The sequence below is a fragment of the Salmo salar genome, unplaced genomic scaffold (genome assembly GCF_905237065.1).
Source record: "Salmo salar unplaced genomic scaffold, Ssal_v3.1, whole genome shotgun sequence".
NCBI classification, from domain to species: Eukaryota; Metazoa; Chordata; class Actinopteri; order Salmoniformes; family Salmonidae; genus Salmo; species Salmo salar.
The window spans coordinates 58663-68349 of NW_025550363.1; the positions used below are offsets into that span (position 1 = coordinate 58663).

Below are 9687 nucleotides of genomic sequence, written 5' to 3' on the forward strand. Positions count from 1 at the left end.
GTGTGTGTGTGTGTGTACGTTGGTGTGTGTGTGTGTGTGTACGTTGGTGTGTGTGTGTGTGTGTCGTTGGTGTGTGTGTGTGTGTATCGTTGGTGTGTGTGTGTGTGTACACGTTGGTGTGTGTGTGTGCACGTTGGTGTGTGTGTGTGTGTGTGTGTGTGTGTACGTTGGTGTGTGTGTGTGTGTGTACGTTGGTGTGTGTGTGTGTGTGTGTGTGTGTGTGTGTGTGTGCGTGCTGGTGTGTGCGTTGTGTGTGTGTGTATCGTTGGTGTGTGTGTGTGTGTACGTTGGTGTGTGTGCGTGTGTACGTTGGTGTGTGTGTGTGTGTACGTTGGTGTGTGTGTGCGTGTATGCGTTGGTGTGTGTGCGTGTGTATGCGTTGGTGTGTGTGTGTGTGTGTGTATGCGTTGGTGTGTGTGTGTGTGTGTATCGTTGGTGTGTGTGTGTGTGTGCGTTGGTGTGTGTGTGTGTGCGTTGGTGTGTGTGTGTGCGTGTGTACGTTGGTGTGTGTGTGTGTGTGTGTGTGTACGTTGGTGTGTGTGTGTGTGTACACGTTGGTGTGTGTGTGTGTGTGTACACGTTGGTGTGTGTGTGTGTGTACACGTTGGTGTGTGTGTGTGTGTGTACGTTGGTGTGTGTGTGTGCGTACGTGTGTGTGTGTGCGTGTGTGTGTGTGTGTGTGTGTGTGTGTGTGTGTGCATGCGTTGGTGTGTGTGTGCGTACGTTGGTGTGTGTGTGTGTGCGTGGTGGTGTGTGTGTGCGTACGTTGGTGTGTGTGTGTGTGTGTGTGCGGCGTTGGTGTGTGTGTGCGTGTGTGTGTGTGTGTGTGTGTGTGTGTGTGTGTGTGTGTGTGTGTGTATCGTTGGTGTGTGTGTGTGCGTTGGTGTGTGTACGTACGTTGGTGGGGGGTGTGAGACAGTTCAGTTCTGACAGAGTTAGAGGAGGAGCAGTGGGATCCCGTCTTCGTCTCGGAGTCTGACACGCGACGCTTCTTGGACAGCGGCGAGCTGGACATCTGAAAACACACAGAGCTGAGTGTACAACACACACACACACACACACACACACACACACACAGCCGAGTATACAGCACACACACACACAGCCGAGTATACAGCACACACACACACACACACACACACACACACACACAGCCGAGTATACAGCACACACACACACAGCCGAGTATACAGCACACACACACACAGCCGAGTATACAGCACACACACACACACACACACCCAGTATACAGCACACACACACACACACACACACAGCCGAGTATACAGCACACACACACACACACACAGCCGAGTATACAGCACACACACACACAGCCGAGTATACAGCACACACACACACAGCCGAGTATACAGCACACACACACACACACACAGCCGAGTATACAGCACACACACACACAGCCGAGTATACAGCACACACACACACACACACACACAGCCGAGTATACAGCACACACACACACACAGCCGAGTATACATCACACACACACACACAGCCGAGTATACAGCACACACACAGCCGAGTATAGAGCACACACACACACACACACACAGCCGAGTATAGAGCACACACAGCCGAGTATAGAGCACACACACACACACACACACACAGCCGAGTATAGAGCACACACAGCCGAGTATAGAGCACACACACACACACACACAGCCGAGTATAGAGCACACACACACACAGCCGAGTATACAGCACACACACACACACACACACACACACGCACAGCCGAGTATAGAACACACACACACAGCCGAGTATACAGCACACACACACACACAGCCGAGTATACAGCACACACACACACAGCCGAGTATACAGCACACACAGCCGAGTATACAGCACACACACACACACACACAGCCGAGTATACAGCACACACAGCCGAGTATACAGCACACACAGCCGAGTATACAGCACACACAGCCGAGTATACAGCACACACACACACACACACAGCCGAGTATACAGCACACACACACACACACACACACAGCCGAGTATACAGCACACACACACACACACACACACACACACACACGGCCGAGTATACAGCACACACAGCTGGTATAACAGCACACACAGCTGGTATAACAGCACACACAGCTGGTATAACAGCACACACAGCTGGTATAACAGCACACACAGCTGGTATAACAGCACACACAGCTGGTATAACAGCACACACAGCTGGTATAACAGCACACACAGCTGGTATAACAGCACACACAGCTGGTATAACAGCACACACAGCTGGTATAACAGCACACACAGCTGGTATAACAGCTGACATAACAGTGGTCTGTACACTAACATGCTGCAGCACTGGACAGTTCCACTGACAACCAGGCTAATATTATAAAAATAACAACACTGAAATAGTTGACCATGGTGTGTACAGCGATTTACTGTCTGGCTAAAGAACTCAATAAGCCCTCGTCTGACCAGGTAATGTCAATGGGTAGGGGTAATGGAGCCCTGAGGTAACACCATGGGTAGGGGTAATGGAGCCCTGAGGTAACACCATGGGTAGGGGTAATGGAGACCTGTAGGGCTGAGGTAACACCATGGGTAATGGAGACCTGTAGGGCTGAGGTAACACCATGGGTAGGGGTAATGGAGACCTGTAGGGCTGAGGTAACGGAGACCTGTAGGGCTGAAGTAATGGAGACCTGTAGGGCTGAGGTAATGGAGACCTGTAGGGCTGAGGTAACGGAGACCTGTAGGGCTGAGGTAACGGAGACCTGTAGGGCTGAGGTAATGGAGACCTGTAGGGCTGAGGTAATGGAGACCTGTAGGGCTGAGGTAACACCATGGGTAATGGAGACCTGTAGGGCTGAGGTAACACCATGGGTAGGGGTAATGGAGGCCTGTAGGGCTGAGGTAATGGAGACCTGTAGGGCTGAGGTAATGGAGACCTGTAGGGCTGAGGTAACACCATGGGTAATGGAGACCTGTAGGGCTGAGGTAACACCATGGGTAGGGGTAATGGAGGCCTGTAGGGCTGAGGTAATGGAGACCTGTAGGGCTGAGGTAATGGAGACCTGTAGGGCTGAGGTAACACCATGGGTAATGGAGACCTGTAGGGCTGAGGTAACACCATGGGTAGGGGTAATGGAGGCCTGTAGGGCTGAGGTAATGGAGACCTGTAGGGCTGAGGTAACACCATGGGTAATGGAGACCTGTAGGGCTGAGGTAACACCATGGGTAGAGGTAATGGAGACCTGTAGGGCTGAGGTAATGGAGACCTGTAGGGCTGAGGTAACACCATGGGTAATGGAGACCTGTAGGGCTGAGGTAACACCATGGGTAGGGGTAATGGAGACCTGTAGGGCTGAGGTAATGGAGGCCTGTAGGGCTGAGGTAACACCATTCCAAGTAACTGAAAACAGTCTGTACCTACAGAACAAGGACTGGTGGTGTCTGTCCACACATCTACACTTCTAGAGTACAACACCCTCCATCTACCCACCCATCCCTATTTCTATCCCTTACTCACTCCCTCCATCTACCCCTCCCTATTTCTATCCCTTACTCACTCCCTCCACCCAGCCCTCCCCCTCCCTCTTTCTATCCCTTACTCACCCCCTCCACCCAGCCCTCCCTTTACCCCTCCCTATTTCTATCCCCTCCATCCACCTATCCATCCATCCATCCCTCCACCCACCCCTCTACCCTCCCACCCCTCTACCCCTCCCTCTTTCTATCCCTTACTCACTCCCTCCCTCCCTCTTTCTATCACTCACTCCCTCCCTCCCTCTTTCTATCCCTTACTCCCTCCCTCCCTCTTTCTATCCCTTACTCCCTCCCTCCCTCTATCCCTTACTCACTCCCTCCACCCATCCATCCATCCTTCTTTCCATCTCTCCCTCCATCAACTAGAGGTCATTGAATCCTTCTCATCCAGGGGGGAGAAAGAGATTTCTAGGCGAGCAGCTACAGTGGCCTCTAGCCAAACACAATGTGGTAGAACACGGACAAGCCGGGCCCTAGGAACGGATATGAATAGTGGCATTATCAGCTCCTTTCAGACGCAGTGAGAGAGAGTAAGAACAAGGCGTGTTGTTTATGTTACGGTATTGTTTACTATACTATAGGAAATGGCAGCCCTGACTTTTCCAGTACCATTTATCATCTGTAAAGCCACACCCCATCTCTGCCTCAAACACTATAAAAACGCTGATTCATTAACCTTTTACTGCAGTGAACTATAGGGGCCTCGTGGTTGGGGGCTGTAACCAAGGCCTTACAGAACAACAGGATATAAAACGCTATTTAACTCTAGCATGTCAGGTTATTGATGACAGTGTAGCCATCACACCAGGAAACGAAACCTAAAGAGAATGGTCAAAGTTTGTTTACAAAGTCCATTATTATTTCTACAAGTAGAGACATAATAAAACGTTATAGCTACACATACAAAAACTACACGTGTAAAAACGATGAACGAATCTACCGGTAAATAACTATGAAGCTACCACTGAGCTACCACTCATTCCGGGACAGTAACTTCTAGATTCATGACAACTAGCCAACAAGAGTCGGAAAGGTTTCCTCCACTGAGGCTACCTAACACTGTACTTAGCACATAGAATATGATCACACAAACAACGACTGATCGGGAATGACAACTATTAAACTTAAATTGGGGGAATTCAATCGTCAAAAATGTGGACACGGGTAGCTAAATTAATGCCCGGTCAATCTAAAGCTAAACATGAAAATACCACAATGATACAGCAAAACTCAAGTCATAATAATATGTGACTTATTAACGGTGTTATTTCGAGTGAATATTCACTGGCTAACAACAAAGTAAGCACTTGACCAACAACGAATCGCTCTAGTTGTGAATAAAACAAGCTAGCCAGCTAGCTAGCTAGCCCAGACAACAAGGACGTAAAATATTAGTGAACAGCAGCAACAGGTCAAAAGCTAAGTCACTTAGACAGTGTACAGATAATCACAAGTGATTTTGTCAAGCGGTTCACGGTGGGAACATGATTAATTAACGATCTAGTACCAGACTGCCTCCCTGTCTGTGACTGGAGAACAGCGGCCTAGCTAGCACCCGAAGTGCGGAACTGAAGTTATGGCTGTGAATGCTAACGTTGGATTATTTATTTTTTTAAAGCCTCTCAGTAACAACGTTAGCTAGCAAACATCTGACCCTCTGAGGGAAATGTATTGGCTATGACTAAGCAGCTGGCATTAAAAAAAAGAAAATGCATCGACGTGAAATAACCGTGTGTAGCTACATTAGCGAGTGGCTACTATAACGTTAGCTAGGGAGAAGTAGCTAGCAGTCGTGTCCATTGATTTGCCTGCCTTACCAATAATCCTTCTCTGTCCCCTTCTCAGTGCAAACCGCTCCTCTAGTGCGGCTCGTTTTAAACGGCAATAATTACAACGATGATGATGATGATTGTAGTTGGATGATTGTTAGAAAGAGAGTGCGGGTTGAAAGGCTTCGGGCTATAATGTCGAGTCACTGGATGAGTCGTGTGTAATCGCGTTGCTGACTGCAAGACGGTGAACAAAACCAAAATGGCAGAGCGGAGGAGGTCGTCACTAGTTACCACAGTCAGAAACACCGCCTTCCCTTTCTGGTATTACAAATCACTTTTTAAAAACGTTAGGTTGGAGAAAAAAAAAAACAAATCTGATTTTATTAACAGAAATTGAAGAAATAACCACTCTGCTAACCTTAAATTATAACCAAAAAGCAAAAAAATAGTTTTGTTTTCATTCATTGTAACGATATAGCCAAATTTGACTGTAGCTGTGGTAAGTAGTGGAACCCGGTGCGGAAGACGGTTAAAACTGCAACAGGAAAGGCTGGCCTCGGTACCAGTTCTTATTAAACCTCCGTGTGGAACACGCTCCGTCTCCCACTCCGTCCCTCGTTAGCTACGGAAGCCTCATCTCTAGATCTCTCCCACTGGTCAGGGAAGGTGCGTGGCTATGTCGTTCCCTAAAATACTGTATAATGAATGAACTGGAGTAAATAGTCCCCATTTGACTCCGGAAGAGATTTCATTCATGCATTTTTACTCTGGACATATGGTCATAGTAAACTCACATCGGTGTTGGACATGTTAATAAATAAAATACTAGTTGGGAGGATGTAGACCATTTCATGAACTTGGAAAGATTTGAGTGACAACAGGACTCTAGAGCAACCATTTACTGGCATATGCCTCTAAATATTTTGTTGTGGTACCTGGAATTTTAATTTAGGAGCAGCGGTGCACCTAGAAATAAAATGTAAGGATTCTCACTTTTTTTTTTACCTCTAATTTTTCACTGTGCTCCTACATTTATTTGTATACTTAGGCGCACATGTCCTCCTTGTAAAAAAAGGTCAGCTTTGAGCCCTGGACAACACTAGAATATGGAGCAAAGCTGTGCAGGAAAACAAGAGTGATAAACAGTTTAATCATTGAGATAGGCATGCCTTAAATATACTGCTCAAAAAAATAAAGGGAACACTTAAACAACACAATGTAACTCAAAGTCAATCACACTTCTGTGAAATCAAACTGTCCACTTAGGAAGCAACACTGATTGACAATACATTTCACATGCTTTCGTGCAAATGGAATAGACAACAGGTGGAAATTATAGGCAATTAGCAAGACACCCCAATAAAGGAGTGGTTCTGCAGGTGGGGACCACAGACCACTTCTCAGTTCCTATGCTTCCTGGCTGATGTTTTGGTCACTTTTGAATGCTGGCGGTGCTTTCACCCTAGTGGTAGCATGAGACGGAGTCTACAACCCACACAAGTGGCTCAGGTAGTGCAGCTCATCCAGGATGGCACATCAATGCGAGCTGTGGCAAGAAGGTTTGCTGTGTCTGTCAGCGTAGTGTCCAGAGCATGGAGGCGCTACCAGGAGACAGGCCAGTACATCAGGAGACGTGGAGGAGGCCGTAGGAGGGCAACAATCCAGCAGCAGGACCGCTACCTCCGCCTTTGTGCAAGGAGGAGCAGAAGCACTGCCAGAGCCCTGCAAAATGACCTCCAGCAGGCCACAAATGTGCATGTGTCTGCTCAAACGGTCAGAAACAAACAGACTCCATGAGGGGGTATGAGGGCCCGACGTCCACAGGTGGGGGTTGTGCTTACAGCCCAACACCGTGCAGGACGTTTGGCATTTGCCAGAGAACACCAAGATTGGCAAATTCGCCACTGGCGCCCTGTGCTCTTCACAGATTAAAGCAGGTTCACACTGCTTTCTGGAGACGCCGTGGAGTGGAGACGCCGTGGAGAACGTTCTGCTGCCTGCAACATCCTCCAGCATGACCGGTTTGGCGGTGGGTCAGTCATGGTGTGGGGTGGCATTTCTTTGGGGAACGCACAGCCCTCCATGTGCTCGCCAGAGGTAGCCTGACTGCCATTAGGTATCGAGATGAGATCCTCAGACCCCTTGTGAGACCATATGCTGGTGTGGTTGGCCCTGGGTTCCTCCTAATGCAAGACAATGCTAGACCTCATGTGGCTGGAGTGTGTCAGCAGTTCCTGCAAGAGGAAGGCATTGATGCTATGGACTGGCCCGCCCGTTCCCCAGACCTGAATCCAATTGAGCACATCTGGGACATCATGTCTCGCTCCATCCACCAACGCCACGTTGCACCACAGACTGTCCAGGAGTTGGCGGATGCTTTAGTCCAGGTCTGGGAGGAGATCCCTCAGGAGACCATCCGCCACCTCATCAGGAGCATGCCCAGGCGTTGTAGGGGAGGTCATACAGGCACGTGGAGGCCACACACACTACTGAGCCTCATTTTGACTTGTTTTAAGGACATTACATCAAAGTTGGATCAGCCTGTAGTGTGGTTTTCCACTTTAATTTTGAGTGTGACTCCAAATCTAGACCACCATGGGTTGATAAATTGGATTTCCATTGATTATTTTTGTGTGATTTTTGTTGTCAGCACATCCAACTATGTAAAGAAAAAAAGTATTTAAGATTATTTCTTTCATTCAGATCTAGGATGTGTTGTTTAAGTGTTCCCTTTATTTTTTTGAGCAGTGTATATTGTGTGCTCTGTCTACCTCATAACAGTAGCTATGAATAACAGATTCACAACTATTCATTTGACTGAGTCAATACACCAAATCATTAATGTTGATAAATCTAATTTTAGACTTGCATAGTTCAACCTTAGAAAAGCACTGACTGATATTAATGACCTATTATCTCTTCAATTTAAAAACGACCCTTTTCGACTCGTTCAGTAAAAATAACTTATCTTTCGAGTCATTAATGCCCCAGAGCGCACAGGACTCCTTACCAACTGAAAAGCAAAGCAGCAACATGTGGACAGAGATTGAAAAACCACCCATCCCCCCAAAACGTGGACTGCTTGAACAGTATGTATCTAAACTAGTAGATTAGTTTAATTCAATCGAAATATATTGATTAGAAAGCTGACAAATTAAAAGTTTTTTCCTCCGCTATGAACATTCCAATGGGATATTGAATTAATGCCCAGAGCACTAATGAAGTTGAATTGACAGCCGGAGGAGAGGTAAATCCTTCTGTGGGACTCACTGCGGCCAGCACTAGCAGGTCAAATGAACGATACAAATGAACGTGTCACTCAGAAAAATGAATCCTGACTGGTCAGTAAAAAAGAACGAGTCGTTTTCGGACTCCACATCACTAATAGGCAGAGAAGTCGCCGGTACTACACAAAAGATAAGGGACATGTGTGACAGATGATGAACTGAAAGTCAACTGATAGGATACAAAAGGAAACTGTAAGAAAGTACCGTTAAGACTGTCACCGGAAGGTTTGCAGTGCTTGCTACCTAGTATGGGTGCAGGGATGTGCATCAAGGTAAAAGACCACACATCACTGGGTCGAAATGAATTGATACGGTACTTGATTTGCCGTGTGGTCTAATGTTTTTTCTACATGCTATTGCAATGATAGATGGCTCACAAGCCAAGTGAATATGGAAGTACTTAGCCATATTTTTAGGGTTATGAGGTGAGCATCCTTAGTATAATTGAGGAGAATTAATGTTGGGGGGGGGTGGTTGGCAAATGACAAAGGCCCAAGTGGGCCGCTTCTTCTCGGGTACAGAGGGGGGAAAAGAGGCCGTGGCAAAAGGGTTCGGATCTCTGTCGCAGCACGAATTCAAATATCCTCCTTTATGTAAGTGAGACTAAAAATCACAAACCTTCACTTTCTACAAGCGTTAATAAAAACATTCATTACACACGCGACTTGTGAATGTTCCTGTATAACGTTGGTTAATTAAACGTTAAATGAACGACATGGATAGCTAACTAGGTCTAGCTGGCCCCATGGCTTCATGTTGTAACAAAGCCGACGATGTAGCCACAAGCTAACCCATTTCAATCTGGCTAGCTAGTTTTAACTGAATCCGTCGTTCCGAGCTGGCTGGCAATGGACTCCAAGCTAGCGACGTGCTAGCTAACATAGCCAACGGTAACGTAGTTAGATTTAACGTTGGCTAACCAGTGGTTTGCTAACGACGTTAGTTGTAATAAGTTCGAAGTAGTTGACGTTAGCCAGCTCGCGACATACATTAAAAATAAGAATTTGTTCTTAACTGACTTGCCTAGTTAAATAAAGATAAAATAAAAACAGGTTTTCAAGAAAGGACTGTCGCCATAG

General features: G+C 47.0%; 2 protein-coding genes across 2 annotated transcripts in view; both read right to left on the reverse strand.

Moving 5' to 3' along the window:
* The window catches only part of LOC106572968 (ubiquitin-like modifier-activating enzyme 1), a gene marked incomplete at its 3' end in the record, with an annotated part of 60839 nt that extends 55177 nt beyond the window's left edge, over positions 1 to 5662 (reverse strand). Inside the window, 2 exon segments of the mRNA XM_045713720.1 lie at positions 898 to 1015; positions 5367 to 5662.
* On the reverse strand, positions 2266 to 3586 carry LOC106572972 (tetra-peptide repeat homeobox protein 1-like). Its single transcript, XM_045713721.1, has 2 exons — positions 2826 to 3586; positions 2266 to 2657 (listed from the first exon to the last, which is right to left on the reverse strand). Exons 1-2 carry the CDS (start codon positions 3404 to 3406, stop codon positions 2459 to 2461), a joined length of 780 nt encoding a protein of 259 aa, XP_045569677.1. The 5' UTR covers positions 3407 to 3586; the 3' UTR covers positions 2266 to 2458.
* Positions 5663 to 9687: the final 4025 nt, after the last annotated feature.

Excerpts from the sequence above, each read along its gene's own strand:
- LOC106572972 (XM_045713721.1), bottom strand. The coding sequence starts at position 3,406 with ATGGTGTTACCTCAGCCCTACAGGCCTCCATTACCTCAGCCCTACAGG. Across the intron at positions 2,658-2,825 it reads GTGTTACCTCAGCCCTACAG|GTCTCCATTACCCCTACCCA; the intron begins GTCTCCATTACC and ends TCAGCCCTACAG.